This window comes from Mesocricetus auratus, unplaced genomic scaffold (genome assembly GCF_017639785.1).
Source record: "Mesocricetus auratus isolate SY011 unplaced genomic scaffold, BCM_Maur_2.0 Super-Scaffold_100010, whole genome shotgun sequence".
In the NCBI taxonomy this organism is placed as follows: domain Eukaryota; kingdom Metazoa; phylum Chordata; class Mammalia; order Rodentia; family Cricetidae; genus Mesocricetus; species Mesocricetus auratus.
Window position 1 is genome coordinate 13,446,521 of NW_024429194.1, and position 19,672 is coordinate 13,466,192.

The 19,672-nt window shown below is 40.2% G+C and overlaps 1 protein-coding gene and 1 long non-coding RNA gene across 9 annotated transcripts in view; one reads left to right on the top strand and one right to left on the bottom strand.

Moving 5' to 3' along the window:
- Positions 1-19,672, bottom strand: part of Pam (peptidylglycine alpha-amidating monooxygenase) — a 263,904-nt gene that overhangs the window by 43,760 nt on the left and 200,472 nt on the right. For 5 of the 8 annotated variants that reach the window (XM_040752966.1, XM_021231260.2, XM_021231259.2 and 2 more), the window contains exons 13-15: positions 13,061-13,245; positions 11,354-11,425; positions 219-533 (exon numbers count right to left, since the gene is read on the bottom strand). In XM_040752966.1, the coding sequence (XP_040608900.1) occupies positions 219-533; positions 11,354-11,425; positions 13,061-13,245 (572 nt within the window). The remainder of the gene's footprint in view (positions 1-218; positions 534-11,353; positions 11,426-13,060; positions 13,246-19,672) is intronic. The other 3 variants (XM_040752968.1, XM_040752967.1, XM_021231261.2) reach the window with 1 other exon arrangement.
- Positions 1-19,672, top strand: part of LOC121142730 — a 67,819-nt gene that overhangs the window by 29,165 nt on the left and 18,982 nt on the right. The window lies entirely within an intron of this gene.

The window sequence follows — 19,672 nt, forward strand, 5'->3', positions numbered from 1 at the left end:
TGAATTTACATAGTACAGGGCCAACACAAAAATTCAAAATAAGACTCTTTTCCAAAGGAAAGTGGTATTTGAGAGCTCAAATCTGAGTCATACTTGTTCCAGTAAGTCCATTTTATTGGTGAGCTTTACTACCTACTAATTTTTATTCCCTTCAGATTTTGCTAATGTGGATTGCAGTGTTTCATACTTTTACTGCTTAAAAGGAAGCCTGGACGCACCTCCTGAGTGATCTGGTTCCCATGGACCTTCGCCAGGCTGCTGTGGGGAGAAACTGCTCTCAGCTGGCCTCAAGGTGGACTCTAGTCTGTGGAATTTGTGGATTCTGTCCCTGACTAGGATAGCATTGCCCCTTTCCTCACGCTCTGCACCCTCTCTGGCATCAGACCGAGCCAGGTCCTTTTTCTGGACTACGTTTGCGATCTCAGCTACCGGGTCTGAACCGGACTCTGTCTTTTCTGCAGGGTTATATCTGTGCACATGAACCACACCGTCCCTCTCTCCTAGCAGCTTGGAAAGCAGTGAATAGAAATCACCTGTGGGGACAAAAGAAATAAAGAGGCAGAGTGTTTACAAGACAGTAACGTTTAAAACTTGGTTCCTTAGAAACATCACCTCTTTATTGTGACACTGAGTGAGAAGCAGCATTTTCCCCTGAGAAGGGATGGAGGGATGGAGGGACAGAGGGACGAAGGGACGGAGGGATGGAAGGACAGGAGGGATGGGAGAGGGGACAGAGAGAATGGGAGAGGGAATTCAAACACTGGAAACATTCTTACATTTCATTTATATACCATCTTCCTACTACTTCACACACTGCCACCACTGACACATGAGTACAAAAAAAAATAATTCGCATGTGATTGAATCCATGTTTTAATCATTGGCTTTCTCAATAGTTCAACTGATGTGGACATTAAAAATAGTTTAACTGATATGGAAATTAAGAATTTGGGAATCCATTGGATTTCAAAAATAAAAATAGCCACAGCTGCATTAAAGAAAACTATCATCACAACCAAGCTCAAGCCACAATACTTTTTTTCAAGACTATGTGTGAAACATAACCATTCTATCAGACGTGTGTCTATGTGACAACTGAGAAGCCAGTCTTAGGATTTCCCTAGTAGCTAGAATAAGTAGGTCCAATTGCTCCTCTTAAGCAAGAAGTGAAACAGCTCCAGAAGAAATATGTTTTGAATCCTTTAGAAGCAACTGGAAACAAAGAATATAAAAGAAAGAAAAAACCCTGAAAATCATTAGCTTAATCATCATAAGTGTTTTTTATGAGTATATTAAAGAACAGACTTGGGTAGGATTTTATGAAAACAAGTTACGCACAAACTGTGGCCAGATACAATATCAAAGGCCAGCCCATACAATATTTTAATCATCTTATGTGAACGAACTCATTATGTCTGCTATGTGAACGGAAAACACACATGTGGTACCCTGGTAACCCCAGGTTCTCCTGTTCCCAATCTATTCTAGACAGGCTAGCTGCTAGGAAACCATGACTGTAGATTCTGATTGTCTACATTTAACTACATCTTCAGCCCCACTGTCTAACACCTTCAAGCCTTTTCTTCAGGGCCATGAGAAGCCAAAAAGTCTTAAATGGTTTAGCTATGATGCAAGCCACTGAAGACTATATTTGTAAGATATCTGTGCAAGGGGATACAAAGTCTTTGCAAACTTACACTAACACATTCGTCACAGTTACAAATAATCTTGGCTTAAGAATTCAAAGTAGATTTGAAATTCTCGCGCATAAAACCAGCTTATCCTAGGTGAAATCTTCAATCAGAAAACAATTCCTAACTAATGGGACAATCTATTCAAAACAAACGAAACAAATCACGCCTCAACCAAACGAGTTAGGTCACAGTCACACCCTGCCTTACAGAAGCAAGTTCATCCACTTCAACTAAATTCTTCTCTCACAGAGTACAAGCAGTTCATCACGCTTGAGTAATGTGACATTTTGCACAGAAAACAAAATGCAGTGTTATCACAAGAAGAGATAAAACACATGATTTCAAACTTGAATTGATGTCATCAGGTTAATAAGAAAGGAGGAGCACAGCACAGGCTGAGTACCTTGCATAACCCTTCAGCTTCATCAAAGTCTAAAAAAACGGTCACAAGACGCAAGTGCTGAATGCTGTTGTTCCTTTGAAATAGTCATTTAAAATCATCTCTGTGTTAGGAAAGCAAAACGTTAAAGCAACACCATAGGCTTGGTGGCGCTGAGCTGTGAAAACTCAACTCCGGAGACCACTGGCTGGCTGTCTCACTAGCTCCCAGTTTTAGTTTATTTATTTTATTTTTCACACAGTGAACTGACCAATCAATCTCTCTCTTCCTTTCTCCTTCTCTCCCTCTCTCCTGGCCGCTCCTGGATAGATGGAATCTTGAATTGGTTGCTGCTTTTTCTTAAGCACATCAAGATCTCAACTCTGGGACTATGTGTGATGAGACATTAATTGGACTAGGACATAAACAGAAGAATAGATGGAATAGATTTTTTCCTATTGTGTAAACCATCTCTCTTCTCTGCAGATGGCTTCTTTGGCTGTGCAGAAACTGCTTACTTGCACAGAACCCCCATTGTCAATTCCTGCTACTATTCCTCTAGCTGCTGGAGTCCTTTTCAGAATACCATTGCTATATCTAGACATTGAAGTGTTTTGCTCAAGCTTTCCTTTGTCATTTTCAGAGCGTCTTATCTTCCCTTGAGCTCTCTGATCCATTTTCAATTGATCATGGTTACACACAAGGGTCTAATTTAATTCTTCTACATATTGGCATCCAGCTTTCCCAACACCATTCCCAAGGCATCTTTTGACACCTTTGTGTCAATTGGTGGCTGTTTTAGAGGGCATGTGGCTGTGGGATGGGAGGAAGGGAAGCATGAGGGGGAGGGTTAAGTAAAACTGAGGTTACAGGGAAAGGATGTATGGAAATCCACTATTTTATAAGCTAACTAAGAAATGCAATTTTTAAAGGAGTTTGAACTGAGACAGCAGGCATGAGTGGATAGTACTGCTCCCAGATGTCAGAGATTATTAACCAAAACCCCCAGAACCAGGCACGCCACATCTCCCCATGAGCTCTTTGGCAGAATTACTCTCTCAGTCCCAAACACTGAATTTGCCCATCTCTCTCTAGTGACCCAAAAGTCCAAAGTATACTGATTATGAGCATTTTGTGCCTCCTGATCCCAAGCACTCATCAGGGATTCCCACCATCCTCTGGTTGTCACACGGAGACAAAGGTTGTTCTCTTCCTCCCAACACACCCAGGCCCTGGTCTGGACTTGAAACCTATCAGGTGATGTTGAAACCTCTCTCCCTATGCTCACTGGCTTGTGACTCACAGAGTCCCGCCTCCTCAGAGCCCTTGGGGTTATAGACCAGACAAGTCCCCTCCTCTCTGTCAACCTGTGCATCTCTGAGTGGTTTTCTCTAGTTCTACTCTGAGACTGTCTGCTAAGGTAACCACATAATTTATTTCCAGATGAGGGATACTCTGGGCAAGGCAGAACACGCTATTAGTATTCATGCTAGGAAAAAAAGTAGAGGATCCTAGAAAGCTGTTTGTTGCTGTATTTGTGGCTGACTGGTAAAAGGCATGCAAGTGACTTCCAGCCCACGTAGAACAGCAGCAGTAGCCACTGTGTTTTAGGTTAGCATGGCTTCATGACTTTGCTGACCTCCTCATATAATTTAACATTTCGTCTCTCTGCCATGGCTATTATTACTTCCCTCATACTAGGTGTGGAAACTAAAGGCATTTGTATGTTGCCTGCGGGTAGGAAGTTAAACAGGGACTCTTAGCACATAATCTTCTAAGTTACATTTTACTGAGGTCTAGACACACTTGTGTCTCCTAAGTATTTGCAGGCCAAAAATTGTTTCTTTTTGCTAACTATTAACAAGGTGGAAATGTAATCAGATTACTGTATAACATCTCAGAATTCTGTAGGGAGAAGCTCATTAACAGATACATGCCATCTGGCATCCAGAATATGGGTTACATAAAACTCTTCTTAAAAGAGAGCTATGTTGCTTTGGGTATTTTGTTATAGTAACAAAAGTGACAAATAGACCTTTTAAACTCTTCACTGTACTGGATCCAGGATCCCTTCTCTTGTTGATAGTGGCCATAAGCCCCAAACGACAAATTTATTTCCAATCTGCCAACTGTATTATTGTCTTTCTTCCTAGTTCAGAAGCCAGGTTTACTTTGTAAGGAACTAACTTTCTCTTGGTTCTAACCTGTTCATGTGATAACACTAGAAACCGGTAAACTAACTAGTGGGTATTCACAGCATTGTTTTAGAAAAGGGAGCTGAAGAATACCGACCAGTCTCTGTGTTAGGCAACGGTGGAAGCGTAGTCTGTTTTCCCTCATCAGTTGTACCTACCGCTGTCAACATAACCTTTTGTGCACGATCAAATCATACACAGTGGGCTAAAATAGGTTTTGCACATTTAAAATATCTCTGGGAATGTAGAAATTACGATATAAATGTCACGGAATAACTACTTCTCTCATTCACCACCACATTCCAACTGCTCAGTGCAGTTCCTATCAGGGGAGTGCCCGATAAAGGATTCCAGGATTCTACGAAAGTAGCTCATGCACGATGTTGCCCTTTGCTTCTGTATCAGCAGAGACAAATACGTTTCCTTGATAGCTTTATCCAGGGGAGGGGTCCCATTTGTTCCTCCAACATTCGCTAACACTTTGATTGTTATGAAATGCACAGGCAGGTCTCTCATGTAATTTGACTGAGGCAGTTTGAGATTTGGAAGAACACAATTAGAGTAGCAACCAATGTGCTGAGGAAATGGGAGTGCACAGTCCACACAAATGCAAGCAACAATTGAACTCTAAGTTTCTAAGTTGTGTGCTTGCATTAATCACCTAACGGGACAATAAGAATTTTTCTACTTGGTAGGAGCTGTTTACCGTTCCTTGCTCCCAGAAAGGAATTTCTCTTGTTTACTTCCAAGAACATGATGAGAATAAATTAAAATAAATGGAAACATGCACTGAAAAAAAAAGTCTGACCCATGAGGCCAGGTGTGGTGATTCACAACTGTAATCCCAGCAATCAGAAGATGCAGCCTGGGAGATTACAGGTCTAGGATAGCATGGCTACATAACATTTCAGGTTAGCCTACAGTACAGAATGACACTTGTTTAAAAATATATGAAAGATGGAAAAATGAAAAATAAGAGAAGAAATTGCTGTGTGAGTTTATTTTTATTTTGGGGGGATGTGTGTGATTCGAGGCAGGGTTTCTCTGTGGCTTTTGAGGCTGTCCTGGAACTAGCTCTTGTAGACTACGCTAGTCTCAAACTCACAGAGATCCACCTGTTTCTGCCTCCGGAGTGCTGGTATTAAAGGTGTGTGCCACCACCATCCCGCTGTGTGAGTTTATTTTAAATAAAGATATTTGGATGTAAAAATCCCACAGTTGCCTTTAACTTATAGAAAGTGTAAAATCTGAACTGTGGCAGATATCAGAAACAGAGGCTGGAGAGATGCTTCAACAGTCACCAGGACTGGCTGCTCTTCCAGGGGACCCAGGTTCAAGTCCCAGCACCCACAAGACAGCTCCCTATCATCTGTAACTCTAGTTCCAATGGATTCAACACCTGCTTCTGTCTTCTGTGGATACTGCACACACACACGGTCCACTTACATATGTGTAAACAAAACACTCAAACACATACAGTAAATAAACATATAACAATTTAAGATGACTAAGAACCTCTTAGTCATTTTCTAGGCTATAAATGATCAAGTATTACAGAAGTCACTGGGGTTTACTCTGCACAGCTGACTGTTCCCACTACTGCTCTGTGATTTCCATGGTACACAGAGAGGAAGTATGCATGTCATTGGCAGTTTAAGCATTGACAAGGCATTCCAACTAACCCCTGTAATAGCATGTAACAAGCTGACAATTACATGTAAGATAACTGACTGATGAGAAGGATGCATGGGAGGGGAAAAGCACGTTTTAAAAAAATAATAGTTAAATATTTGGTTTTACAATCCTGTCATAACTAACTTTATTGATTAATTTCAACTTGGTTTACTGATTATTTCCTTGTTAGAGGAACAGCCTTAGAGTAACAAACATGAGATCATGAGGCGTCCACTCAAGGCTCACATATGAAATGGATCTTTTTACAGGAGAACAGAAGATAGGGGAGAAATATCCAATAGGAGGAGGCTCTCACAATTCCTATGCACACAGATCTATAAGGGATGGCACGGCCATGTGATGAATGATCATTCACATTTTGTTATCAGCGAACCGATTCTAAACAGCACTCAGTCAGTTTCCCAGAGGCTTGGGGGTATTTAGAACTGTGTTTGATAGATGAGTTCAATAAACAAAGACTTGTGAGTAACTCATAAATCACAACAAACTGATACATTTTAGCCAATGAGACCATTTTCAAGAACTGTAGTATATTTAAAACGGGGCTAAATAACACTGAGGGTCCAAGGAATCAGCTATGATAATATTAAAATCACTGGAATTTTGTAAGGAGACCAAATGAATGTCTCATCCCGAACAGGGCCAAGAAGTACACATTTCAGCTACTACATCCGGGTGTGTCTCACCCCTAGTTTACCAGATCTTACTTGAGAAAGGTTTTCCAGTCTACTGTCACGGCTGTAACTTGCCACCCTGTTTCTTGTGATAAAACATGCCAATGACAATTCATTTTTGTTAGCATACAACCACTGTGAAAGTATTCTGTTTCACAGAAGGCCTGGGGTCACGGAGTGTTTTCCTCTACAAATTGTATTTTTGTCCTATTCTCCCTGCCTTGGGATGATAGCTGATGGTCCTGACCTTTTAGTGGAAAGATTGATTACAGGAGACCACAAAGACTCCAGTGAGGAGAGTTCTGAGCAAACTGAATGAAACTGTTTAAGGTCCTATCTGCAGCAAAAGAAACACTGCCCAGAGGACAATGCACTATTTTGAGGGTATGCTGGTACTGTCCATTTGTGCTTTCAAGCCCATCTTAAGTTGTGGAAAACACTGAACCACACCACTGCAAGCAACAGAATTTAGGAGCAACAGCCATATTCGGAATTTTAAGGACAGCAATACTGAATTCCAATGCTCCTAAGTATACATGTATAGATTCTTGCTTGAGGCAGGTAAGCTACGTTTCTAAATGATGATGACAGAAACACCAGGCTGTGCCTCTTGTGCAGAAAACGAGTATGAGGTGAAATAAGGAAAACTTAGAAAACATGCATTAGTTTTCTAAAAGGTTCCACATCTGCTCTGGAAGATCTCAGCATCACTTCTTCCAGACAGCTTGCTAGTACTCATTTCCTTCACCCACAACTTCTGTAACTGGATTCACACATATAGAGTAACTCAGCGTTAAATCTACTGTACTCATTATATGCGTGGGCACTAGTTCACCTGTTAACTGGGAACTTACTAGAGGCTATCATTCACTGATCATCGTACTCATATATGTAGTCAATTCCTCACAATGACTTAAGGGATGGTGATATTTCTATTTTTATGCCTGGAAACATGCTAATTAGTTTGTTCATATATAAGCACATACACAGAGAAATGAGATATTTAAAAGTCAGTAGGAGTATAACCGAATTATGCAGCCATTAAAAATATTTGTTGCAGGTTGGGCATGTACCTTAGTAGTTAATACTTGGTTAACATTACCTGGGTTGGATTCTCAACACTGAAAAAACAATCACCCTTGTAACAGTTTTATTTTATTAAGAAATAGTAAATGTATAATACTAAAATAAAATACAAAATATAAATATAAAATATTAAAATTTTAATAGTTTTTAAAGAGTTTATAACATATATATAATAGTCTAACATAAATATTCTCCATATAATGTATATATATGCATACACATTTAAATATATGTGTAATATCTATTTCACATGCAGGTATTTCTTTGTACTGCCAACCTTTTGTTTACTTACAGTTTGTATAGTTATCTTCTATAATGAATAGTGCTTAAAAACTCACAGCAACCATTATTTAAACACCCTCCCGACCTGTTAAGATGTTTCCAAGTGTTGCATTATCTAAGACTATTTGAATGGTAAGATCGTTACATAGTGGTGGGGCTTTGGTGTTTCAGAAATGACACCACCAGAGACAGAGTCTGAGATATGCTTGCAAAAGATGCTGGGGAAGGCCATTGTGCTAAGAGAAAGCACAGATGTCACACCACACCCCATGGCTTCACGGGACTAAGATGTCAATTGATTTTCTGTCAAGATTAATATCCCAGGAACAAAGTTAATAGCTAGTAATTTTCGTGGTAAGAATTTCAAAGAAAAGAAAGAAAAAATAGATGAAGCCATGTTAAAAGGATAATTGAGTTTAGTTGCATATTTTTCTCATGTTGGAGACATATTCTGATTGGCTAGTATAGATGACCAGCAAGCCCCAGGGACCCTCCTAACTCCCCCCATCCAGTGCTAGTGTTAAAAGCATGCCACTGCAGGTGCTGGGATCCAAATTCAGATCTTCATGCTTGCATGGCCAGAACTTTACCCACTGAGCCATTTCCCCAGTCCCTGCAGCTGTATTTTTTTTTTTTAAATTTCAGTTAATGGATTATGGAACATTCCTCATGCACTTTTACGGTCATAGTAAAGCTTATACCTTTAAAAAGATAGTATTTATCACCTATCTTGTCTTTTTTCTAGATGTCAGCTTTCCAGTTAATGCTGCTGCTGCACACACAGTTTCTATATGTGGGTTTACAGATAGATAGCATATTACGATTTTATGTGTATGCGTATACACTATGTATATGTGTAGAACTATTTACATTATGGACAGCGGTGGTCAGCACAGAGCTTGCCTTCACATACAGGTTTTTGATGTTGTAGGTCACTGTTTCCTTCTTTCACACACTATTTGGCTCTTTGCCACGGTTTGAGACTTTCTGTGGAACCAATATAGATGATATCTGTTGCTCTGTGGCTAGCACTACACAAATGATTTAGGCCTATATTTATTGAAGGTAAAGATATTAAAAGAGTTCATTCAATTTGGAGGGGTACATGGAAAGAAATAGACCCAGAACAACAAAATAAAGTAATGGGTTAAGTTTAAGGGCTTGCTTTAAAAATTATGCTACATGGAGTAATTTATTTGAATAATTACAGTCCTCTTACTAGCTATTTGGTCAGCATGACTTCCTAGGGAGTGAAATAAATAGATATTTTGTGCACACAAATGTCTCTTTGAAGAATAGGCTGTTCTCTCAGTAATGAGTAGATCTGTCCTGTGTATTGTAAAGAAATAGATTGATCTCATTAGAATATCAGATAATCTATGTGAATGTGCATAGTGTTGTGTCTCTACTTAAATCTTTAGCTGATGGCCTCCAGTGGGGCTAACACAGAGACTACAGTGGCCACTGGCATGGTTTTGTGAGTTACTACTTCACAGAATGTTGGAGGGATAATGGGTACACCCATTCCAACACATGCGCACCAGAGCCCAATTTCTACAACTGAGTCAGAATAATGTCTCTGACTTTCCTTACAGTATTCTTCTGTTTCAGTCAGAAGTAGAAGAAAACAGAAACAGTAGGACCACTCTTCTCTGGAATTCACAAGAGTCTGGGCACACTGAAAGTTTGATGCCATGGAACAAAGGGAAATTATGCGGCCAATATGAAGGTCTATGGGCTCTCAGCAGTGTGTACGGTTGAAACTCCCTCAATCTTAGAAGAAAGAACGATTTGCTCATAAGGTCTTTAGGCTGCTAGCCCAGATCAACTGACTACACTAAGTGAAAAAGAAATTGTAATCAGTTTACATATCTACAAGCAACACTCTCAATTTGATGCTATCACACATACATTAATATTTGTGAAGGAATTATTAAGATTGCTCAAATTATTTCAAAGACATAAATCTAAACTGTGTTCAGTGTCAAAAGAATTATTTGTAAATCTCGGCAAATGTCACCACAGTGACATTCAACTATGCTAAAATGTCTGTAAGCAGTCTGCTGTTCCCGCGTTCCTAACAAACGTATCAACAGGACTGATAAACTTAGTTATGTGAAGTTACGCTCACACTTCTTTTGCGCAAAATCATCTCCCTGGTTTTGGCTTAACACATACACAGAAACCCCTGCATAGTAAAATGCTTTGTTTTAATGACGTGTTTTCTTTTTTGGAAACTTGTGTGTGTTTGCATTTGTGTGTGAAGGGGAACGTGTGTGTGTGTGTGTGTGTGTGTGTGTGTGGTGGCTAGCAGCTACTGTAGGTTTTTTCTTCAGTTGATCTCTACTCTGTTTTCTAAGGCAGGGTACTTTGCTGAACCCAGAGTTCACTCTTTTGGTTAGTCTAGCTAGCCAGCTTGCCCTGGGGATCCCTTGTCTTGGCCTTCCAAGCTCTGAGATTGCAGCTGGGCCACCACACCTGTCTGCCTTTGATGTGTGGTGAAGATCACTCCTCATGCTTCCTCAGCAAGTGCTTTTCCCACTGAGCTACCTCCTCGACCCACACTTCCACACATTGCTAATAGAAAACATTCATTTATTTGTCGTTCACGGACATTTTATTGCATTAATATTAAGCTAATGTTTAAAAGCATACAGTATTCAGTCTGAAATAAATTATTTAGAGGTATATTATAATACCTAACACAAAACACTATTTTTTAAACAACTGGCAAGGGACCAAAGCTCTGGAGACTACTTTCTGGCTGCCGGCACATGTAGTTTATGACATAACAGCTAAGCTACAAACAGTGCTACTTCAAACACACAGAACACAGGGAAAATGATGCTGTCTGAACTCATGGCAATATAACAAGACTGTGAAGGTGTAGCAGCGGGCCATCCTGTCTTCCCGAGGGCACAAAAGAGTGACTTAAACAGGCAGGCTCAATCCTCAATTTCCTTTTGCTTGAAATGCAAATATTGCTAACAAACATAAGAGTTTACATGGAAAAGTTCGGTGGATTTCAAAAGCAGTCAACGTTTTTTTGTTTTTTTTTTCACGGTTATATTTGTAGGTCTATGAACTATATTAAAAAGTGACAATAGCACATAAACTGAAGCACAGACAGAGAAGCCTAAAGAGAACTAAATTACACTAATGAATTTTGCTTTCCCGGCTAAGCACAAGTGACCATTTCCCTATAAATTATGCATCATATAAGAACTGCAATGATATGGTTTGAGCTGATATAGAGACATAAACTGTCTGATGTGATGGCTTGACAATTTGGCTGCCTATTTCGATAACAGACTTTTGCAGGCTGGTTAGAGAAGTAAGTATACGTACCCTGCTCTAGTACCTCTTCCTCTCCATGCTTTGGCTGCTGGATTAGAGCGGTTTTATCTTTGTTTTCTGTTTCTGTAAAGGAGCAAAGAGGCTGAGAGTGAATTATCAGCATATATTACATACTTTACTAGTTTAGTAGGATCCAGTCATCAGAACGGCAATATCATTCAGAATCTTGTGTTAATCACCTTATCAGGAACCTTTATGGTGGAAATGCTGTCATTCATAATATCTTGGCACCTCCAGCATGGCTATTAGCTACTTGTTTTGTTATATAAGCAGGCCAGCTGGTTTTTAGTAACATTAATTATGGAGCATTAAAAAATGTTCCAACAAACTACTCATACTTACTTTTTAAATTGACCTTAGTAATATTTTAAGGTGGTACAGGATAATATAAACTTACATTCTCTAAATAGATTAGCATCTCAGTAAATGACCCGACTACCAGTTGCTGTGGCATTTCACGGTTTAATTTACAAAACCCCATAAGGTCTCAATGTAATTCATGTTGTGGAAATTTCTTTAACTAGGTAAAGTTATGCTACATTTTTTGTTATGCTGCAGAATATTACTTACTTAATTCATAACTAATAATAAGTCTCTGTGTCTTGATTTGGGAGCTAGTTGGTGTTCTGGTACAACTTCATGCAGTAAGACAGGGCTTTGGAACTTTAAGCCACAGGAAAGACAGCCATGTGTGACCATCCTGCAGATGGATTTGAGAATCAAACCTCAAAAGCAAAGACCAGGGATGTCGAGAATTAACTTCTACTTGAAAAGGTACATTATGCAGAAATGGCTGGAGACAATAAGCACTTTCACAGCCGGGCGGTGGTGGCGCACGCCTTTAATCCCAGCACTCGGGAGGCAGAGGCAGGCAGATCTCTGTGAGTTCAAGGCCAGGCTGGACGGACAGCCTCCAAAACAATACAGAGAAACCCTGTCTTGTAAAAACCAAAAAAAAAAAAAAAAAAGCACTTTCACTATTTAGGATGTGCTACAAATTACAAATCATGTAGCTCATTTCTGCCTATGGAAGGAACGAAGTAAGGGAAGTAAAAAAAAATAACAGGAATTATATGAAGAAAGGTTTACATTTGTCAGGCACAAAACAACAGTCTTTTCATCACTGGCTGATATTTGTCTTGGCGTGTGTGTGTGTGTGTGTGTGTGTGTGTGTTATGTACTGTGTATGTGCATATATATTCATGTGTGGGATGTGTACGTTTCTATACATCAGTACACATGTGTGTGGAGGCCAGATCTCATCAATGGATGCCTTTCTGAACCACTCTTCTTATTTTTCCAGACTCGGTCATTTACTGAACCAGGAGTTCCCTGATTCGGTTAGGCTGGATGGCAGGGAGAACTTTAAGATGCTCCTGCCTCTGTCTTACCAGTGTGCACAGATGTGCACTGCTGAATCTAGATTTTCACACCAGTGCTGGGATCTGAACTCAGGGCCTCATGCTTTCACGCTAAGCACTGTGTCAACTGAGCCATTTCCCCAGTGCCCCCTTTTACTGTTTTGATGGAGAAATGTCAGGGTGTGGGAGTTACATATTAAAGAAAGAAAGGAAATAATGTGTGCATACTGACTAGCTAAAGAAGCTAAAATAATTTTAGATTACTCATATAGCCATTAGTCAACAACAAATGGAAATACAAAGCCAACATGACACTCTGTTGAATATCCATGCTCACCTCTGTGATGGTCATGCATCATAACCATGTCAGATTTTACAGGAATTGGAATGTTGGCCTCAGCTGGTATGGTTCTGAACACATCTGGATCCACATTCTGAGTGCAGGTCATGAAGGAAACTGCATGCTTAGCTTCCATGTAATACATAATGTATAAGTTGCACATTTCATCACTAGATGTGCCACTGTAGGGGGAATAAAGTAGACAGAACATATAAACTGCTCATATAAAAAACACACTTAATGCAAGATAAATGAAAGCAGGAAATGTGCCAACAATGGACTCAACAGTGAGAAAACTGCATACACTTTATATTTTTCATTAAAACCTAACACAGTCTCCAACATTTTAAAAGCACATTATCAAAGGTGTAATTCCTCCTCACAGTGGCGTATAGGTTTCTGGGTTCTTGGTGGACATCACTCAGCACTACAGGTGAAAGCAGTAGTTAAGTAGCTCAGAGATGCAATTTTTTCCCTCCTAAATCCTTTTACTCTTTATTTACCTTCCATGTTATAACACCCATACATAACTCAATTGCACTTTTAGTAAATCGAAGTGTTCTAGTTCTACTTATCAGCTTTCAGGAACCTAGAATCAACTGGCATTCTAGTCTATCTCTGTTGCTCTGAAAAACAAAACAAAACATTCTGGCCAAAAGCAAATTAGGGGAGGAGAGGGTATATTTCAATGTACAGGTTACAGTCCAATATTAAAGGAAGTCAGAGCTGAAGCTCAAGAGGGCACTGTCTACTGGCTCATTTGCAGGCTCAAGCTTAGGATGCTTTTTCATAAGCCCAGGGCCACCAGCCTAGGGATACTGCCATCTACAGTGGGCTGGGCCCTCCTACATCAACTAAGAATCAAGAACATTCCCCAAATGCAAGACACTAGACTAATTTGATCTAGGCAGTCCACTCTCGGATGACTGCAGCCTGTGAAAGTGAGTAGCAGAAGCTAAGTAGGACATCTGGAAAGGGTGTATCAGTGAATGATCTGGATTAGAACCACCTGCAGGCAAAACTGGGTGATTGTCTGAAAGCAGCAGCCTAAAGGTGGGTGGCAGCGTTCCCTGCTCTGGGGTCCTGGGCTAAGAGAAGCTGAACAGAGCACAGATGCATGCAATCATTTTCTCTCTGCTCCTGACTATAGATCTCGCTAGCTGCTTCAGTTTCCAACTGCCTTTATTTCCATGCAAAGTTGGTCTGTAACCGGGAATTGTGAGCTAATAAACCCTTTCTTCCTTAAGTTGTTTTTTTGTTTGTTTTTTTTATAGCAGGGTATATTATCAAATCAACAGATATAAAACTAGGACAGATGGTAAAATTCAAAACACTCCAACAGGAATATCATGCATTATACACAAGTACACTTACTAGGAACTTGCTTTGGATTCCCTGCCTCCTTTTTAAGGCCCTGTGTTACCTACAGCATCATAAGCACAACCCTAATATCTGACATTGCAACAACGGTGAAGGAGCAAGGAAGGGAAGAATGACCAGCAGCGAGTCCCAGTGAACACTGCTCAACCTCTCCTATGGGATGGGCTTGTATATCTAAGCCAGCTAGAACTGTGCAGCTGATAGGTAATGCTAAACATTGATGTTTAAAACCCCGAAACATCTCTTTCTGAGAAAACAGTTCCAGGTAATAGAAATAACACACAGTCCTTTACAAAACGGGCATCCTTTGTCAGTCGGCAAAGGCTACGAGGTAGTTTTTAAGGAGGCTTCATATCCACACATTGCAGAAGGCTTGTGTAGCTACTTAGTTCTAGGAAAAAGAGAGCATTTCCTTCTGGTTCTCAGTTGTAACAATTTTCAGCATGCCTCATCAAAAACCAGCTGGAAAGCAGACTGCCCTGGAGAAATTCATCCGTGTTGATTTTTCCAGCAGTGTCGTGCGGCAATCAATGCTTTTCCATAGCAACATAGATGACGTCAGCAAGAAGAGGGGAAAAAAATAAAAAAAAATCTTTTCCAAATAGGATGTGCTTCCTGTAAGCTGGGAAAATGAACGGCCCCTGTGAGACCTCAGGAATCGACTCTCGCAATGAGGAGAAGCTCTGTTAATGCTTCCCAAATCATATGGCTTCTTACTCCAAATCTGATGAACTTCATTTTAACTGCCCTTCCCATGAAATAAAGGCAAACACTGGAGGGAAGCAATCCCCAGCAAACACCTGTTCACCACGCACTTTTTCATGGTGTCAACACACCATCTGAAATTATATTTGAGCAGGTTTAGAGCTGGTCAGAAAATTACCTGCTCTAAAAGGAATGGGTGGTCCCAAAATAAAAGGTCATGAGAAAAGGAAGCTTTTGCCTTTTGCCTGCTTGCCCTCACTCTCACAGGCAAGTTCATCTATGATGCTGAGGCTTCGCTACTACAGAACCCATTCTTTGGGATCCCAAAGATTACAAGTAGAAACAACCAGCCTTGGAGAATGAACAACACTCATATTCTTGAATTTTCCATCTGCAGACAGACATTGTTGGACTAGCTGGAAAGCAGCCTGGCAGCTTTTGTAATAAATTCCCTTTTAATCTACATAGATTCATTCTACAAGTTCTGTTCCTCTAGAGAACCCTTGACTAATACGAGACCCATGACCCCTAGTGAAATAGAAACATTAATTAAAAGTTCCTGCCACCAGCAACAAAAAGCCAGGGCCAGATGGATTCAGCGCAGAATTCTATCAAACATTTAAAGAAAGCATAATGGCCATATTTCTCAAATTATTCCACAAAACAGAAACTGAAGGAATATCGCTTAATCCATTTTATGAAGCCACTATTACCCTGATACCAAAGCAACACAAAGAGTCATCAGAAAAGAAAAATATTTATCAATATCCTTTCTGAAGATAAACGCAAAAATTCTCAATAAAATACTTTCAAATCAAATCCTAAAACACATCAAAAAGATCATCCACCGTGATCAAGTTGCCTTCATCCCAGAGATGGAGGGATGGTTCAATACAGGTTAACTCAATAAATGTAATGCACCACATAAATATGCTAAAAGACAAAAAACAAACCCCTTATGACAAAAGACTTAGAGAGACTAGGGACATGTCCTAGGCAGGGTTACTCTCGCTGTGGCGAAACACCACAACAAAAGCAAGCCGGGGAGGGAAGCAATTATTTAGCTTTATACTTCCACATCACTGCCCATTGTTGAGGGAAGTCAGGACAAGGTCTCAAGCAGGGCAGAAACCTGGAGGAAGAAGCTGACACAGAGGCCTTGGAGGAGTGCTGTTTACTGGCTTGTTCCTCATGGCTTGCTTTCCTAGACAACCCAGAACCACCAGCCCACAGTGAGCAGGGGCTCTCACTCCTCCATCACTAATTAAGAAAATGCCCAGTAGGCTTGCCTACGGCCCTGTTTTATAAAAGCACTTTTTTTTTTGTAACTGAGGCTTCTTCCTCTCCAATGACTCTAGCCTCTGTCAAACTGACATAAAACTAGCCAGCACATGTGACAAGGGCTATATCCTAACATAATAAATGCAATTCATCATTGGTTCACAGCCAACATCAACCATAAAGGAAGAGAACCTCAAAGCATTTCCACTAAAATCAGGAACAAAGCAAGGCTGTCCACTATATTTGTGGTGGTTTGAAAGAAAATGGCTCCAAAAAGAGAGGCTCTATTAGGAGGTATGGCCTTTTTGGAGGAAGTGTGCCTGAGGGTAAAGTGAAGAGCTTTGGATTAATTCCACTGGCAGAGGAAATCTCAGACCAGCCTAGTATAGACTCTGTTTTGTGGTTATTAACTACGATGAAGATTTATAACGAAAAGGAGCAAGCTGAGCAAATAAAAGTACAGAATGTACAGATTGAGAAATGGGGCACCAGGAAGTGGAACAGAGCCAACTCCTGTGTTCAGTGAGATAAACAGATTAAGAAATGGAATAAAGGAAGTGCTGACCTCAGGGTAAGATCCCACCCAGCTAAATTTCCAACTTGTGAAAAGGAATTAAAGAAAAACTTGGAGCCAGATGTGGTGGTGCACACCTTTAATCCCAGCTTTCCTGAGGCAGAGACAGGTGAGTCTCAGGCCAGACTGATCTACATACAGATCCTGTTTCAGGGTATCCAAGCTTAAGCAGTGAAGAAAACCACAGAAAGCAGAAAGCTCGTGAAGATGTAACTGAATTAGAGGGTCATGCTCCAACCCCAGGAAGTAGCAGAACTTGGCAGCTTAAGCCATGTGGTTTTGGCTTTAGAATCAAGAAGAGGAGAAACGAGTTATGGAATTTGCCTCTCTGTATAAGGAAAGTCTTTGAGAGCAGGCATGTGTCAGGGAGGGGTATCCCTGAATGGAGGTCTAGAGAGGTTAACGTGAGAAGCTGAACCCTGGATTGCCTTGGAGACCACAAGACATTAGAGATGCTGAAGTCACGGGACACCTACTGAGCAAAGTTGCCAACAGGGAGTGGACCAGCCCAAGGGAAAGAAGTCAGTGGCAGCCAACAAAGCTGAAAGGAGTTGGAGATCTGAAGAGTGTTGTGACATCACACTTGGATATGCAGAGTTTGGAGTTTGCTTGTTTTCAGGCTTTCTTTGGCCCAGTATTTACTCACTGTGTTCCCTTTCCTATGTTTTGGAATGGTAACATATATCCTGTGGAAGTACGTGATCTGCTTTTTGACTTGGATTTTATAGGTGATTACAGTGAAGAGTTAGGATTGCATGAATTTCAGAAAAAAAACTTTGCCTGTAGACTTTTAAATAAGTTTGGGACTGTGATAGACTATGGGAACTTTTGAAGTTGAACCGAATGTATTTTTTATGGTTACAAGACTTTGGTGTGTGTGTGTGTGTGTGTGTGTGTGTGTGTGTGTGTGTGTGTGTGTGTGTGTGACAGGGTAGAATGTGGTAGTTTTAAAGATGGCCACCAGAGGGAGTGGCATTATTAGAAAGTGTGGCTTTGTGGAGTAGGTGTAGTCTTGGAGGAAGTGTGTCACCGTAGGGGCGGGCTTTGAGGTTTTATGGGCTTAATCTAGGACCAGGGTGTCTCTTTGCAATAGACAGAGAGCATAGCAAAAAATCAATCAAAATGTAGAGTTCATATGAGAACATCTACCAAACACTGTAGGGAGAGATCTTAGATACCCATAGTGCTGACCATACCCGTGTGGATATGTTGACAGGTATGTAGAGCGTACAGGGGGAGGGGATAAAAAGAGCTAGGGGGAGGAGACTCTCTCTCTTTGGGTTTTAGTTTTCAGCCTGGAGAACAGCATGCAGACCTTTGTTCTCTACTTTCTTGGCATCTCACGTAAGTGATTTCTTCCTCAATAAATACCATAGGACATCCCTATTTTGTGTATCTTAATATTTCCGCATTAAAACACTCTGCACGTGAGGCTCGGGGAATATGGTCAAAGAGGATCCAGAAACCAGGTAAGCACCAGAACATCAGGAAGTTGGCTGTGAGATTGTGTCTCCTAACAATGTCAGAAGCTACACCCATAAAGCCTCACCAACATGACTGCACAAATATGAGCTGAACAAGACAACAGTAGACATGCCAAGCTGGATTGGGGGAAAAAATCCATGTGACATCAGCCCTACATGAAGACAACTAAGGAATGTTGACAGTGGAAGAAAATAGTCTTCCCTAGGAAGAGTACACCAGTTGGTTATTCAATACCAAATTCTGCCATAAGAACATATACTCAAGTCACTTTACTTTACAGAGACCGAGCAGGTTACATCTAGGAATATATATGTATATGCACACACAAGTATGCATCCGATAATAATTAGTTAAAAAAGAGGTCAGGAATTTGAAAGAGAGCAAGGATGGGAATACGGAAGAGATGAAAGGGAAGGTAGAAATGTGATTATAATTTCAAAAATAAAATTAAGACAATACATATGGTATTTTAAAATAACACACTACTTTGTTCTTTATTGCTTAATATCATAGTTTATTACCTAGTAAATTTGTGAAAATAAAAATAATGTACCAGTTTCTAACATTACCTTGCCATGTGCTGTTACGTTGAAAAAACTACACATAAACACGTGAAAGTATATATACATTATACATATGTGCCTACATTGCACACATATTTATTCACATGGTACACTAATGCAATTAGTAGTATGTATTCATCTTAAAAACAGATGAATATGTTCATCTTTAAACATGTGACTCTGTAAAAAACACTAATCTGCCAACCGAGACAGATCACTGGAGGTACTGACTGGAAGATGCAAAGATAAGTTGATAAAAAATTTATAAATATTGACTACTGTAAGGAAAATTTCATTGGAAAGGCTGGATAGAAAGGAACATGCTTATTTCCTATCTACTGCTATCTGGACCTATGGTCTAGGGTACTGAGCTTCTCCTATCCAACAGGGATCCCATCACAAGCTAAGGATGGTTAGGAATCAAGGTGTCGCAGCAAAAGCACACACAGCTTGTTCCTTTTATCCCACAATCTTTCTTGGTTTTTCACCTCTTAAAAACAACAGCAAACAACAAAATAAACAAACAAGAAATGACATATATCATACTGACTGCTTTCTTTATTCCTTAGGGAGTATTTTGACACACAAACCAGTATTTTCAACCTAGGTCAATATATGCAG